At 48.6% G+C, this 16,033-nt stretch overlaps 1 protein-coding gene across 1 annotated transcript in view; it reads left to right on the forward strand.

Moving 5' to 3' along the window:
* Positions 1 to 5,062: 5,062 nt before the first annotated feature.
* The window catches only part of TMEM150C (transmembrane protein 150C), an 18,494-nt gene continuing 7,523 nt past the window's right edge, over positions 5,063 to 16,033 (forward strand). The window contains exons 1-5 of the mRNA XM_019473226.1: positions 5,063 to 5,200; positions 11,090 to 11,174; positions 12,234 to 12,287; positions 12,407 to 12,439; positions 12,541 to 12,608. Coding sequence (XP_019328771.1) covers positions 5,194 to 5,200; positions 11,090 to 11,174; positions 12,234 to 12,287; positions 12,407 to 12,439; positions 12,541 to 12,608 — 247 coding nt within the window. The 5' untranslated portion in view covers positions 5,063 to 5,193. The remainder of the gene's footprint in view (positions 5,201 to 11,089; positions 11,175 to 12,233; positions 12,288 to 12,406; positions 12,440 to 12,540; positions 12,609 to 16,033) is intronic.

Genomic DNA, 16,033 nt, shown 5'->3' on the forward strand with positions numbered 1-16,033 from the left:
GGCTGCGGATGGCGAGCGCTCTCCGCCCCGAAGGACTGGCAGCAGGGGCTGGTCCGGCGTGGGGCACCGCAGGTGCTGCAGCGCTCGGGAGGAGCCGAAATCTCAGTGCTGTCTGTCCTGGAGCTTGCTGATTTACGGCAGGTAGACACAGGGTAGCTAAGACGACTAGAGCCGCTTGACCCAGGGCCTGAAGGACCCAGCTATGGAAGAGATCTTCCCCTAGGTCATGATTTCGGCATCCTTCTTACCCATGAGCCCCTCTGTGGCATCCTTTCGGGGTTGAGGGATGTGATGATGATAGAGCTTGGCAGGGCCATCTGCCAGCCTGCTGCCAGGACCTCTTCGCACAGGGGTCTGTGGAGAAACTCACCTGGGTTGAGGCTGTGGGGTGGGACAAGTCCTGCCTTCCCCAGATCCTGTCGGAATGCCTGACATACAGGCTGTGTCCCATTAAATTCCTGGGAGGGGAAGAGGTTTCGAGAAAGGCCATTTGGCTCTGCTGTGGTCCCTCAGGGAAGGAGGGGCGAGATCCTGCTTCTGAGTGATACAAAGAGACAAGCCGATGCTGGGTGCTAATGCCCCAGGGTGATGATGGGGTACCTTGAGATCTCAGTCTTAGCTTTTTCTTACAGCAGCATGCTTGTGCCAGACCTTTGATTCAGAGCCCTCGGGCGCTAAAGGTTGGAGAAATTCTGAGCTAATCTTCCCTTCTGCCTTTGAGGTTTTTTTTTTCTTTTAAACAAAGCTTCTCGGGAAAGTGACCTTAAGGATTGTCTGATCAACATTCACGTAATCCTTACACCATAGCAACGTACACATGTATGGTTAATTATGAATAGCAACTCAGTATGGAGGAGGGAAGTGTGTGAAAGGTATATCCCAACACACTGACTGCCTGTTGTGTCTTGCTCAAATGGATAAAACTGCCTAAAAGAAGGGGACTTGATTCTTGCTGACTTTCTGCCTTTGGGTAACAGGGTAAATAATGGGGACTCATATTTGCTTGACAAACATCTGGCTCCTGTTTTCACTGTTGTACTATTAAAAGTCAAATTATTTTCTTGTGCTGTTCTTCGTGCCCAGCTGTCAGCATTTTCTGAGCCTGGGTGGTGGAAGTCAGTGCAGTTGTTTCATTTCTCCTTTTCAGATTCTTTGTGATGCAATGTTTGCTTTTCAGATGCAGAGCAGGGATATGTACTTGTATGAACACCAACATTTTCAATTGTTTTTTCTTGGAAGAAATGTGTCCACGGTTTTCTCTCCTCCCCCAGCCATTTCCGGGCAGCCTGAGATTGCAAGATTGCGGTTTGGCCCAACAGAGACACTTTAAGGTCCTGATCCTGCGGTCCAAACTGAAACAATGAGCTCTGATTGCAGGATAAGTGGGAGCGAAGAAGCAGAGAAAGGTCTGTGGGAAACGAGAGAGATGATCCTAAGCAATATATTGGGAGGAATAAACCATGAAGAGGGATGGCTGGCAGATGAGGCGGCTGCTGCTGCGGTAGAGGGCTTGGACCAGGACTCTGAATGCACACTCCTCTGTGCCACCGATTTCCCGTGTGACCTCTCGGTGAGCAACTCACTGGCCCCGTTGTCTAAAATGGGAATAATGATATTTTTTGCTGTCTCAAGAAGACTTGCAAAGGTCTGTAGGTGCCTGGCTCCCTTCCCCTTGGGTCCCTGCAGGTTGCAGCAGCAGTCACCTGAGGTGCAGGGATGAAGGTGGGATGAGAGGGGTGAAAGGGAAGCAAAGCGCATAGGGAACAGGTAGAGAGAGAAGGATGGAGTGAATGGGAGGAGGGAGGAGAGGAAAAGAAGACTGATGAAGCTTCAAAAGCCATGAAAGGAACTGTTAAAACAACTATAGATTACCTTGCATGGGGTTTAATCCCAATTTTTAATGCTGAGGTTGCCTCTGGATGGTTGTGCCTACAAGGGAGAGGTGCCTGCTAAAGTGCTGTTTGCTCAGTCAAGAAGTGTTTGCCTTTGGCAGGCATGCAGACCTGGCTCCCTCGGGGAGGGCTGGTCCCATGTGCAAGATAGGAGGGAAGCCCACTTTCCACCCTGCCCGCCACACAGAAAAGCAGAGGCCTTCTCCACAGCACCCAGGAGCTGCTGAGCTGTGCTCCCCTGTGGAATAGGCAGCATGTTCAGCAAGTCTGGTGGGAGGGGAGGCCGAGGTGGTCCCTGGTGCCATTAGGAGAGGTCCCGGCTGCCTCTCCCGTGGGGAGAAGTGGGAAGGGAGGAAAAGCCTGGGGGACTTGGGCCGGTCTGCTGCAATGGTGGGGGGAGTGCCCAGCGTCCTCCTCTCGATTTCCTGAGCTGGGGCAGATCCAGGTAGTCGGTGAGAGAACTTCTGCCCTCCCTGTCTTATTTTCTGCTCCCCGTGAGGAACCGCTGGGATTAGTAGTGGTGGCTGCCTGAGCCAAAAGAGCCATTGGCCCGTCAGTTTTGGCACCACAGGACTGCAGGAGTAGACTTTGCCTGGCCAAGCCACTGGAGATGACCACAGCTTTGTCACGGAGCACCTGACAGTGTGGTGTCACCTCCCCAGTGTGGTTTTGGCACAGCTGAATGCTCTTAGAGGTGGTTTAATGTGGTCTCTTGCGCTACAGGAAAATCTGTCTCTGAAAATACTTCAAAAGACAGCAGAAGTTTTAAGCCCTCTGGATGTGATGAAGAGGCTGGTCACAGCAGGCTTGCAGGCTTGGCCCCTGTTTAACAGGTGGAGGCTGTTCCCTGGTCCTCTCTATCTGTTGTGTTTGCAACAGGTTTGCGTGAAGTGAAATGCTGTGTGGCACCTTCCTCCTGTAGCTCACCTGAGCACCCTGCAAGCAGCAATTTATAGTTGCAGCAGCCTGGGAGATTGGTAAATAAACATAACTAATTCCTTCAAATAAGGAATGCTGGCAAGGCAGTGATGAACACAACAGAAATGCCTACATGTGATTGCTTACCTTGTACTTGTCTCAGGACAAATGATTTCCACAGATCTAAATGGAGCTGAAAGACTGACATGGTAGTTTGTACCCTTGACAGTCTCTATGCCCAAGAGGGCTACCTTAGAGTAATGACAAAAGCCAAGTCATGGGTACTGCATGTCCATTGCTCGTAGCTCACCCTCCGGCCCATCATCTCACTGCTGCTTCCCTGGGGCTTTCGTGGCTAATGCGAGGGGAAGAGGACCTCAGTTTGCCATGTGAGTAGTGGAGGAGGCATGAGTCCTCAGGCTGAAGAGTTTGGTGAGGGAAAACTGTCCTGAGAAAGTTCGGTGTGCTATGCCACACTCCCTAAAAGCTCACAGGCCTTGGGTGTTTTCTCCATGGCTGACAAGTGCAGACTGCTTGGTATTTACGCTTCTGCTGGTGGTCCCCACTGGTGTAACCAAAGGAAATGCTGCTTTGGGGACAGTGGACATCTCTTCAAAAGCGTAGAGCTACAAAGTGCAGTGAAGAAAGGAGCTTGTGCTTCCAAACAGTGGATAAAAGAGGGGTAGAAGGGACAAGAGGTGAAAGACAAGGTGAACAGGCGGGAAAAGCCCTGCTTACACTGCATGGGAAGCTCTGTAGCTTGAGTGTATGTTTTGTGTTTATTGGGGGAAAAAACAGTGACAGAGTAGCAAGGGGAGGGAAGCCTGGAACTGTTCTGGCCTTCCAGGGCATGCACTGTCTCATCCATAAACTACAGGAGGAGACAGTATAACCAGGAATAACTGCTCTGCAAAGTCTGCTCTTCTGGCTTAGTCTGTCTTTCCTTACCTTCAAAGCTATCTGTAAGTTGACATGACATATCTGTCTCTTTCTTCGCCAGGTTTTGCCTCCCTGTTGCATGTTCTTTGCTACTACCAACACTTACATTGTTTTCCCGAAAACGGGACAAACCTTTCGGGCAGGCTTCCTACCCCCTTCTGTTGTAATGTGTGTCTTCGCTTTGCTTGCCCATGCACATTGGAAATGCTTGAAGGCATTTGTGTTTTTGGAACTGAGAAGCAAATAAAACACCTCAGCAGACCTCTATCAATCTATTAATACACCGTCAAGATCACTGTTACGGGGCGAAACACCCATTCTGCTTGTTGCTGGTTCAGGCAGTGGTCATTAGATTGGGGTGGTTAAGGTGGAGGATGATCACTGGACAGCCTGTCTGCACGATGCCTCAGACTTTCTGGGCTTTGCCACAACATCAGCCTGCATTTGTGTATTACTTGCAGAGCAAGGAGATGGTTTCAGAGACTCTTTCCTCACAGCATAGCTGAAACTGGGAGAGCTTTGCCGTCTTTTATTTTATGAGGACATAAATAGCCCTCCTCATTTTCCAGCAACTCTTTACTTTGGGGTTTGGCTGGGACTTTGGGATAAGTGTCGTTTTCGCAAGCATCCCAGACCAAAGGGTTGGCTAATCGTGCAAGGGGAAAATATGCCCTTGTGGCGATGGTGTGGGACTGTGGGGTTGGGTCTGTGTTGAGACTCTCTGCTAGAAACTTCCCTTGCATCTGAGGAGAGGTCTGGCTAAAGTGGCCCCAGTCTTGAGCATCTCTGCTCTTGGAGAGGCAGTAAGGCGTCTGCCCTGGGATGTGGTCAGTCCAACACGCTCACACTGCAAGGACTCGCTGGGGGCTGGTTGCTGCCTGGCTCGCACAGTTCCTGAGGTCACGAGGAGCCAGGAGGGCTGAATCCTGCAGTGGGTGCTCCCAAGCAGAATGGGGTCCTTGGGACAAACAAACACACAGCACCTGCAAAATGCAGTGCTCCTCAGCTTGCTGTGAGTCTTGCTCTAAGCCCTGGCTGCTCCCAGCTGGTTTCACTGCCTGCTGACCCAGCTCTTTCTGTCTGAACTGGATGTGTACCTTCTGCCTTACCCAGCTCCTGCCTCTGCCTTCTTTGCCTATTGCAGGCTGAGGGCCACGACTGCCCAAGCCCTGCTAATGGTACGAGTGGGACCTCATGGAAGTCAGTGCAGGCCAATGTAGGTGCATGGGTCAGAGCACAGCACTGTCAAAGCCTGCAAAACACCCCTTTGGTCCTAAGGTGGCAAACTGCATTCATTTTTCTTTTATAACATCCAGGAGCCTGGTCTTGAAGCAGGACGTGCCTGGTTTGTACAACGCCAAATGCAAGAAAGGCAAACTCAGCCCAGAAGAGTTTACAGTCGACATCTCTGGCTGTAACACAGCAGCTCAACACCAGTTCCTCAATGGCCTGTAAGTACTCATGTGTGATTGAGGGCAAAGGTTGTGTGGCAGCAGGAAGCAGCATACCAACGGCACTCTTTGAAGGACAGTAGGGTGCAGAGGGTTGATGCTGGCCTCAAGACCCAGCGGTGCTGCAGGAGTATCTCTGGGTAGGTCATGCTGTCAGTCGCATGGTCTTCTTACCAAGGCACTCAGGAAAGGCTGAATATATATATTTTTACAGAATTGATAACAAATTAATTTTACACAACTCCAGGAGACAGCTTCCCGGGGAAACTTGAAGGGATGGTGTGGCCAAGTGGATGTTAATACAGCCTTTTCTGCCCCCATTTTTTGGTGACTAGAAGGTTTCATTCCTTTGGTGTGCTTTGCCCATCTCCATTAGGTTTGTGTTGGCCAGAGCATTTCATTAGCATGCTGAATGCATTTACAGTGTTTGAAATGAGACAAGAAATATGTACGGATGTTTCTGTGGGTGAAAGCATTGCCTCTCAACATTGTTGCAGGATTACTGAAGCATCTCCTGCTTCCCCCATGTGCAACCCGGAGGTGTCTCTACCTTTTCCCATTCCTCTCTTACATAAATAAATGAAAATGGCATTTCTGTACACCCTTGAGATGGTAGGTGGGTACCCAGAGCAAGCAGAGCACTATACCCTGCTGATGGAGGGGATCACTTATCTTCCTGTTACCCCACTATTTTGTTATGTATTTACAAGTCTCTGGCATCCCTTATCTCTCTCATTGTGCACTCAGGCTGGGAACCTTGAGATAAACCTGAAAACGCTCTGCTTTGTTATATTGGCATTTGTGGCTTGTGGGCGGCAGGTTATGTAATATGCTGGTTTGTATCCACTCGGTTACAGTGATTAGGTATCAAGTGACTGTGGTTATTTTTGCTTTTAAAAGCAACAGAGAGCTGAAGTGGGCTCTCCCAAAAGACAAATTATGTTTGTTCCCCTTTGATTGTTGCTGACTGGCAACAATTCTTTATGACTTGCCATATGTTTTGAACAGCATCCTCCTTCTCCCAGTGCTTCTGGCTCTGTACCTATTCTCTGAAATGACTCAATGGCCTAGCGCTGTGAAATGCAGGAGCGTTGCTCTGGCTTATTATGCAGCTTGTGTATGGGCCCTTGAAATGCATTTGCATGCTCTAGTCTTAAAAAAAGACGTACAACTCTGTTAACGTGGTAATTTTGTCCTTCCTTACATTCATGTTCTCTGGCGAAAGCAACTTCAGGAAGAGCCTGTTACTTTGCTCGGCAGATGAAATTACGATGCCCACATTAAACGAACCTTGAGCAAGCAGCAGTATGTTTGGTGAGCTGCCTGCTGTAATTGAAACGTGTACATTAGAGGAATGGGAGCTTAATTGGTTGAGGGGGTGTAGTGGGGCAATGGTAATAAAAGCAGAGCAAACAGCTGACAGTCTGAGCAGATTTAGACATAAAAATGGGAGTGGAGATAAGGGAGTAAGCCTGCACTGAGAGAAATTCTCAAGACACACCCTGTGGCAGTGCTAATGTGAAACCCTTTGTAGTTCTGCACCCTGACCCGTGATAGCTGGCAGCAGGAGTGCACCTTGATGGGGTTTTTGCAATGCTGGTGTGAGACTGTGAGTCAAGAGGGACTGGAAAACCACAGCGTGTGCTTTTGGGAAAGTGGGCTGACTCCGGCTGGGGTCAGCTGCAAAGCTGAAAACAGGTTTTTATTGTGTATTGTGGTGCACCATTGCACCACAAGGGCTTTCTGTCACTGAAGGCCTTCCTGTGCAAGCCTTAAAAATGGAAGACAAATGGATGTATGCAATTACCAACTGCCTCCTGGACGCAGTGTGTTTATTTGGGAAAACATGGGCCAGCGGAGATGGCTGTTGTCACCAGCTGGAGTTGACTGCTCAGATTTGGCATCACTGGTCATGGCAGCAATGCAGAACAGAGCTGCAGAGAGGAAGGTTGGCTTTATGTTATCCCTGTGGAGCAATTAGCTGTCAAAGAAATTGTTTCTACATTTCCCATGGAGAATTTAGGTTATTTTTCCTGTTGCTCTTGGCATTTTATTTTGGCTAAACTGCTGTGGTGCTGCAGGGGAGACTGTCATTTGGGTTCCTCATTCTCTTGTTCCTGGCTGCTGTTAGAGGTGCTGGTCTTAACGTGCACAGAGGTCTCTCAGCTTGAAGACACGAACATCGGGGCCATCCCTGAAGAGGACAGGTTAACCCAAAGGCAACTGCTGAGAATGGTATCTGCTGAACACTAGTGCAAAGCTAGGCAGGTTTGGCACATGCTTGGGGTTCCTCCTTTGGAAGGAAGTGAGGTTACATGTAATTTTGTTCCTGGCACCCAAATAACACAGCAGGGAGTAAATGAGAAATGTGCAGGAGCTGAGTCCTGGTTTTAAACCATCCTCTGCCCACATGGGGGTGTTGAAACATCTTCAAGCATGTGTGGGATGTGCCAATGGACAGCGTTAAAAGGTGTTGCCATTTGGGGACATGGGGGAAAGGGACCATTCTTTCCTGCTTTTGGTATTTCATCCATCAGATGCAGGTGTCTTGCTCCTCCTGTGTGGGCTGGCAGGGGCCAGCAACACCACTGGTCCAGCCATTGCCCCCCTGCTCTCCTTCCAAGAGTGTGCCAGCTCATGCTGTCCTCGGTGTGGAGCCTGTCAGAGGAGGGTGCATAGCGGCAACATCCTTTCCTGGTCAATTCTTGCTGCCTGCCATGAGAGGCGAGCTTGCACAGAGCTCGGCACCCTGTGAGGCCGGCCAGCCTGATGTGGAGTGCTTATTTTCCAAAAGGTCAACCCCTGGCTGCACTGAGCTCTGGTGAAGACCTGGCCCCACGCAGGTCATTGTTGTACTCCCTGGGAGTGCTGTCCTTCCTCCTTGGTGCAAACCCAACCGGCCGTGATGGGAGGTGTGCGGGGGGTATGTTCTCTAAGTGTTTCTTTTTAACTGGCTGAAATGAACGTGTTTCTCTGAACTGTGGACCTGGCATCCCATCGGGATGCTGCACTCTGCGCTAGTCATTCATTTAATATGCAGTGATTTCATATGTCATTTTCTGTTAGTGGTCAATAGAAGGGGGACTCTGTATGGCACAGTGAATATTAAACACAGGGCTGTTTTCCAAGGGAGCAAATCTGTAGCCGTGTTGCACTGACTTCGATGAGGTTGGGCACCAGTCCTGCCCCCGCTCCATTGCAGAGCTCAGCACAGAGTAATGGTTATCTGGACAGCATTTTCGCATTTCCCCACCTCATCCTGGCGTGGAGTCCCCATCCCTTTGCGCTGCCTCGCTGCTCTGCCTGGGGGAAAAGCCCTTTGCCACCTCCGTCTCTGCATGACAGACAATGCTGAAATAGCTTGCGAAGGCTGCTATTTCTTGGCTGGGAGGCATGCTGGGAGGCAGAGGAGCTGTGGCAACCTGTTAATGAAGACAAGTGTTATGGCTAGGATTTGCTTTTATTGCGTAAATGAATCCTTTGTACCTTTCCAAAGGGGAAGGATAAATAATAAGATCTGTCATCCCCTGAACTGAAAGAATTGTGTTACCTTGGCTTAGTCTAGCCACCACCAGAGAAAAAAGGAGAGTCGAGCACTGCATTAGCAGTAATTACCTTGCAGAGGAATCACGGGCTGTGACAGGAGGTGACATTATCTGCCTGCTCCCCTTCAGCCAAGACAGGAGCAGAAAACTCGGCTACAGCTATGGCTTCCTTGTGCGGGGCGCCAGCACTTGGGCACTGTGCTGCCAGGGTCTGGCAGGGACGCATCCCTGCTGCAGGTGAGGCAGCTGCCACCTGGAAGTGGTCCTTGACATTGCTGGTATGGGTCTCCCGGTACCAGAGCAATGGCCAACACCAGCTAAGGGATGCTGCTGCATGTTGATGGGCTGCAGGAGGAAAAGGCAAGGGCAGCGCGTCACGGAATAGTTGCAATTGCTACAGCAGGGGCTGTGCGGGGAACAGAGCTATGAAACACTTTGTGTCTCCTGTGCAGGAGGAGAGGAATAGAGATGAAATGGGTGGGGAAATCTAGTCCACCCTCATTGATAATTTCTTCTGATCTGTTACACCATACTAAAGATCTCTATACGCGCTGGAGCTGACTGCCTTTTAAATTGATGTACTTAATACTTGCATCGTTTCATGCTCCCTGTCTGCAGTTCTCTCTGCTCCCAGGTCAGGGAAGAGACCTTATCTGATTGCTTTTCTGTCTTTTACGGTTTGCAATTCAGCCTCACTCAAGGCTATCTGTACAGACAGCACCAAGTCGTGGCCTTGTGGTTTTGTGCAAGTGTGATGTGGCTCGGGGTACTGCAAGGGTGTTGTTTTGTACTCCTGCCAGGGGATGTGCAGGGAACACAGGACAGCTGACCTGTAGGGGCAAGCGTGAGGCTGCCTTCTGCAGGGTCTGGGGAGCCTCATCTCAACTCCTTCAGCCTCTGCTGCCGTGGGGCAGGGCAGGAGTTGGTGTGGGGGCCCCAAGCAGTGTCCAGCCAGCGTTGCCTTTGGAGCCCGGGGCTGTCTTGTGGGAGTGGTGAGCTGTGGGGCTGGCTGTTCCACGGTGAGGGTGCTTACTCTCTTCTGCGGGTCCTCACAGGGGGGAGAGAGCAGGCCCAGAAAGACCATGGCTCCTGTGCTGCAGATGTAGGAAGGCCAGGGGAGCTGAGAGGAGGAGGACGACAACGTGGGCACTTTCTTCTCTGGAGCAAAGGGAAGAGTCATTGCTTTAAGGACCTGGATGAGGTAACTGAGCTGCAAACACAAGCAGGCTCTAGTGAAAGGCCATCATGTCCGAGCTGCCCTGGCACCCCAGGGTGCCTTGCTGTCCCGTGGGGACCTCAGTGATCCCATGAAATGCCTGCCCTGCAGCAGGCTATAGGAGGGAGGAGGAGGCAGAGCGCAGGGGTGCAGGTGCTGCTGCCCTGGTGAAAGTAAAACAGGCACTGGAGCCGTGAGCCTCACATTGTTCACTCTGTGTCTCTTGGCTGTGCCGGTGCCTGGAGGAACATTCATGGAGGAGGACAGAGCATGAGGAAATATTTGATCTGTTGTCAAAGGACTCACAGGGAGACATAGGACTCTGTGTCTGTAGCACAGCAACATAGCAGCGTTTCTGAATTGCACGTGTTACAGGAACAGCCCCGGCATCTCAGATGCTCATCCAGCATGATCTTGCTTGGAGGACAAATGCTTTCTCAGGAGGTGGTGTACGGAGCATCCTTATGCCCCGTGCAGGATTTCACAGTGTCTACATGTCAAGAGCTGATCCTGTTTGTAACTCCTCGTCCTGACAGTACTCTGGGTGCTGGCACTCAAGCTTGGCACTGCTCTGGGTGTGGCCAAATGCTATTTTTAGCTGATTGCTGCGGCCAGGATGGGAGCTGGTTGTGTGCTTTGTGGAGGTGAGGAGACAGCACGTGCATCCTTCTCCCTTCATGCTGCAGGCTTTGCTGAGGCAGCGTGTGTGGAATTGGTAATGATCCTGGGAAGAAGGCTGCCTTGCCTTGTGCCTATGGGAAGTAGCAGGGAATTAGGGCTGTGGGTCTTGTGGTGTCACCTTGTGCAAAATGCATAAGAAAAATACTTTGAAAACCACTCAAATGCTGTAGGTGTGTCTGAAAAGTCTCCCCCTCCACCACTCTTTGTGCCTTGGTTTTTATGCACAGTGCTGATGATGCTGCCTGTGTGCAGTAGCTTAACCCCTTATGCCAGTAATGACAGTATGAAAGGTTTGCAGCACCTGCTGTCTGGCCATCAGGAGTTTGATCTTGGGATGCTTTGGCACCTGCTGTGTGGATGCTCTTCATGCTTTCAAAAGAGGGGGGCAGAGGTGAGTGGGTACCTCTGCCCTCTTTCTTTTGTTTTTACTTTGTTCTTTGTTTCTAGCAGGTATGGATGGGAAGAAATGCAGCGTGTGGATGTTTTTACCTCTTGTGTTTACCCTGTTTACATCAGCTGGATTATGGATAGTGTAAGTTATCTCCTGCTGGTTATTTGGGAGAGCAAGTTAGGCTGGGGCAGTTGAAAATACTGCTGTGGTGCGGGCTGTATCTCAGTACGGAGAGTCTTTTGGGGATGCTCTATCCTTGAGTTACTGGCTGGGGGCTGGGAAGGCACGTGATAGGGGCAGGGGCCAGTCCATGTCAGTTCATGGCTTGGAGGATCACATTTTTATCCCTGAGTTTCTGTGCTCCCCAGGCCAAGTTTCTGACCTTGCCTTCTTCCTGGCACATGTTACTGGGAGCTGCCTGAAAAGAGACAGACAAAAATGCATCACGTTTTCTCTGAATGACTCAGCAGAGCTCTTGGAGAAGCACTTAAGGCCCTGCTTTGGGGTGCAAACTCAAAATCCGCAGCATCCAGCACCGCACTGACAACCTGCCAGCAGCCTAATGCTCACACCTCACTTTATCACTAACACTTCTTACCAAAGTGCACGCGAGACATGCATTTCCCTGAGCTGGGCTTCCTCCAATCATGCAGGCAGACGACTGCAGCATGAATTTGGGAGCGATAAATGTGCCATCAGCAGCTATGCTCAGCCTAAGAAGCAGTTATATTGTAGGATATGGTTTTGGCCATGGTCTGTGGACGTTGTTTTTCAGCAGCAGGGGCAGCTTAAGCCATTTGTCTGACCCCTATTGCTTGTTGTTCTTCTTGTCCCATCCCCTCTGTTTGTATTAAAACAGCTTTTGTGGACGGCGGACCATGGTAAACCAGATGAATGAAATGATTCATATTAAAAATGAAAATACTCCCCTGGTTGGTTATTTTTAAGGCAGCTCAGTTCAGTGACCCTGTTTGTCTACCTGACCATGTAAAACAGATGCAACACAAAGGAAGGCACATAGTTAGGCTGGGAAGTGAGCAAAACTGGCTGCTTGAGAAGAGAGAAACACAGGCTGCCTCCAGCGGATCCTGCCAGTGGGCTTTGAGACACTTAATGTGTTGTTTGAGTGATATTTGGAATTGAAGCCAGGATGAGGTTTTACACGGTTTTCATCTTTTTCTTTTTTCTTTTTTTTGACAGGTACTTTATAGCAGTGGAAGATAACAAAATTCTCCCACTAAATGTACCAGATAGGTAAGAGCTGGTTGTGGGCTTTACGTTCAGTCACTTGTTTCTTTAAAATAATAGAACAATGAAAGCTAAATGGGAAAGAAAATCTTGAATCTTTGTTCCTATGCATTTATGTCTCTTAGGAAACCTGGTTCCAAAAGACCACCTTATATAAGGTAAGTGAATGATTTTCTTCCAATTACTGTTCTGATTAATAGTTGTTATTTATGTCTCTTTGCCATCTTAGAGTTACAATGATACACTTTATATTTCCAAGTATTGCAGGTGACGCACCTCCTGCAAGCTGCGTGTTTAGCCAAGTCATGAACATGGCGGCATTTCTAGGTAGGAACCACAAGGGGAATGTTTCTTTCTCTCTCATAATTCATTTTAAGAAGTCACTGAAACATAGGTAATATCCCATACACATTGGAATCTGATGATGTGAAATCATATAAGCTGTGATTACTACTGATTAAGACAGTATTATTTTGTCTTCATTTGTAGAAAGACAGAATGAAGCTGGATGCATTTGAACTTTATTGGTTTCTGATTTATTCTCATGTTTTTAATTGTCTCAGCCTTGAATCTGTATGACTGTTTTTCATTGTATGGTGGGTTTTTGTTATATGCTGTGAATGTGAGATAATTGCATGGGAATATTGGCAAATGCAGCAACTGATTATGCAAAATATCATCCGTGCTAAAGTCCCTCCTACCCTACCCCTTCCTAAATTCCATTACTAAATCTGTGGAAGTTTACTGGCACTTTCCAGCAGTGGAAGTAAGAGGGAAACACCACAAAGAGAAGAAATATCTGAAAAGTACTTGAAAAAAGATGTCTGTGTTTAGTTCTTAAAACTGTTCGTTACCTTTACCTGTATGTATTTTGAGCAAATTATCCCAAACTTAAATGGCAAATAATTCATTATTTTAACCTTGATTTGCTGTTCTTTACTAGTACTTGCATTTATCTTTTCCTGTATCGGTGATTTATTGTGCTTTCAGTTTTGCTCTGAGCTATTCTCTCAAAGTGCAGGTTCCACCCCTGCTGCCTGTGAAAGGCATGATGTTTCTTTTCAGAAACCTGGGAGATTCAGTTGAGCTTTGAAATTAATCCAGACCTGTAAGAGTCTGGATTAATATGAGTAAAATACCTTAACAGTCTTAATCTGACATAATGAAAATGAGGCTTGGAATGTAAAACCTGGTAAAATATGTTTAATCATGAACCTTGACATGAACTTCCTTATTTTCAAGTATCACTTCAGGGTGGAGTTTAGGCATCCTTACACACATCCTTATACTTTGTTTCCGTGTATGGCTTTGTTTCAATTTTAGATCTTGATTTACATATTGAGCCAGGGTCTCAATTAGTAGAAATAATTCTGGCTCCGGTTTGTGCTAAGGCAGGGTCTTGCACACATTTTATTTATATGCCTGACACCCAGTGCAATGTGATTATGACAATATGATTTAAACTTCTGATCCCCAAACCTCTTAAAACAACATGTGCATAGTATGTTACTTCTCATGTTAACGTGGCTGTTTGATGGTAGTGCATACCGCCTGCCTTTTCAGCTGCTTCCAGGTAAGGCCCCATTTCTGCAGGCCACTCTGTTCAAGCAGCCTCTGTGGACCTGCACCAAGTCCCAGCGAGTCCGAGGGCTTTATGAAAGGGCAGGAATTGGTTTGATGCTCACTCACCATGTGATCTGGTGGACATGAGGATAGCAGTTGCGTGAGTGAGGGGAGCAGCTGGTGTGAAGAAGGGCAGGCAAACAAAAGACATGCAGCTTTTTGAAGCTAAGCTGTACTGTATGCTTTCATTGCTGCTTCTTCCCATTGCAAGAAGAAATATAACCAGGGAACCTCCAGACTGCAAATGTGTCGTGGGAGATGTGATGGTAGGGGGCTGGCTTGGCCACGGTGATCATGAAATGGTTGAGTTTAAAATTTTTGGTGTAATGAGAAAAAAGGACAGCAGAGTTGCTACCCTGGATTTCAAGAAAGCAAACTTTAAGCTATTCAGGGGGCTATTTAGCAGAGTACCCTGGGAATCTGCTTTTGAGGGCTTAGGAGTCCACAAGTGCTGGTCGGTTTTTAAGAACCACCTTTTAGAAGCACAGGAGCAGGCAATCCCACTGTGTTGTAAGTCAAGCAAGCGGGGCGGAAGACCAGCTTGGCTGAACAGGGAACTCCTCGTGGAGCTGAAGAGGAAAAAGAAATTGTGTGATCTCTGGAAGTGAGGTCAGGCTTCGCAGGAAGATTACAGAGCTGTGGTTCATATGTGCAGGGAGAAGACACGAAAGGCCGAAGCTCAATTAGAGTTGAAACTGGCCAGTGTTGTGTCAGACAACAAGAAAGGCTTTTCTAAGTATGTCAATAGCAAAAGGAGGTCTGAAGAAAACATTGGATTGCTACTTGTTGAAGACTGTCACCTGACTAATAGGGATGAAGAAAAAGCGGAGGCATTCAATGCTTTTTTTGCCTCAGTCTTTAATAATACTGATAGACCTTGGGCTGCCTGGTCCCCTGAGTCGGAGGACCACAGGTGTGGGAACAGTGACTTTCCATTTGTGGACACTGAAACTGTAAGGGACCGGCTGTATCAGCTGAATGTTCACAAGTCCCTGGGGCCTGATGGGATTCATCCCAGGGTACTGAAGGAGCTAGCGGATATTACGGCAGGACCCCGCTCAATCATCTGCCAAAGGTCTTGGGAGTCTGGGGAGGTCCCTGCTGACTGGAAGCTAGCCACTGTTATTCCAATCTACAAAAAGGGCGTGAGGGAAGACCCAGGGAACTACAGACCTGTTAGTCTAACCTCATTTCCTGGAAAAATTATGGAGAAGATCATACTGGGTACTATTGAAAGGCATTTAAAGAATAATGCAATCATCAGGCACAGTCAACATGGGTTCACAAAGGGAAAGTCCTGTCCAACTAATTTGATATCCTTCTATGATAAGGTCACCCGCCTAGTGGATGAAGGCACGGAGGTGGATGTAGTCTTTCTGGATTTTAGTAAGGCTTTGGATACTGTTCCTCACAGCATCCTTCTGGACAAGTTGCCCAACTGTGAGATGAGCAGGTACGCAGTGCGCTGGGTGAAGAACTGGCTGAAGGGCAGGGTTCAAAGGGTTGTAGTGAATGGGGCTACATCTGCCTGGTGACCAGTCACCAGCGGTGTTCCTTAGGTCTCAGTCCTAGGGCCAGTTCTGTTCAATATATTTGTCAACGATCTGGATGCAGGAGTTGAATGCACCATTAGCAAGTTTGCTGATGATACCAAACTGGGAGGTGCCGTCGACTCTTTTGAGGGACGAGAGGCCTTGCAGAGGGATCTAGATTGATTGGAGCATTGGGCAGTCACTAATGACGTGAAATTTAACAAGTCCAAGTGCCCGTTTCTGCACCTGGGATGGAGTAACGCTGGGCACAAGTATAAATTGGGAGAGGAGTGGCTGGAGAGCAGCCCTGCAGAAAGGGATCTGGGGGTGCTGGTCGACAGCAGGCTCAATATGAGTCAGCAGTGTGCCCTGGCAGCCAAGAGAGCAAACCGCATCCTGGGGTGCCTCAAACACAGTATAACCAGTCAGTCAAAAGAGGTGATTATCCCACTGTATTCAGCGTTGGTACGGCCTCACCTTGAATACTGTGTGCAGTTCTGGGCCCCACAATTTAAGAAGGAAGTGAAGGTCCTTGAATGTGTCCAGAGGTGGGCAACAAAGCTGGTGAAAGGGCTGGAAGGAATGTCCTATGAGGAG

The sequence above is a fragment of the Aptenodytes forsteri genome, unplaced genomic scaffold (genome assembly GCF_000699145.1).
Source record: "Aptenodytes forsteri isolate BGI_AS27 unplaced genomic scaffold, ASM69914v1 Scaffold342, whole genome shotgun sequence".
NCBI lineage: Eukaryota > Metazoa > Chordata > Aves > Sphenisciformes > Spheniscidae > Aptenodytes > Aptenodytes forsteri.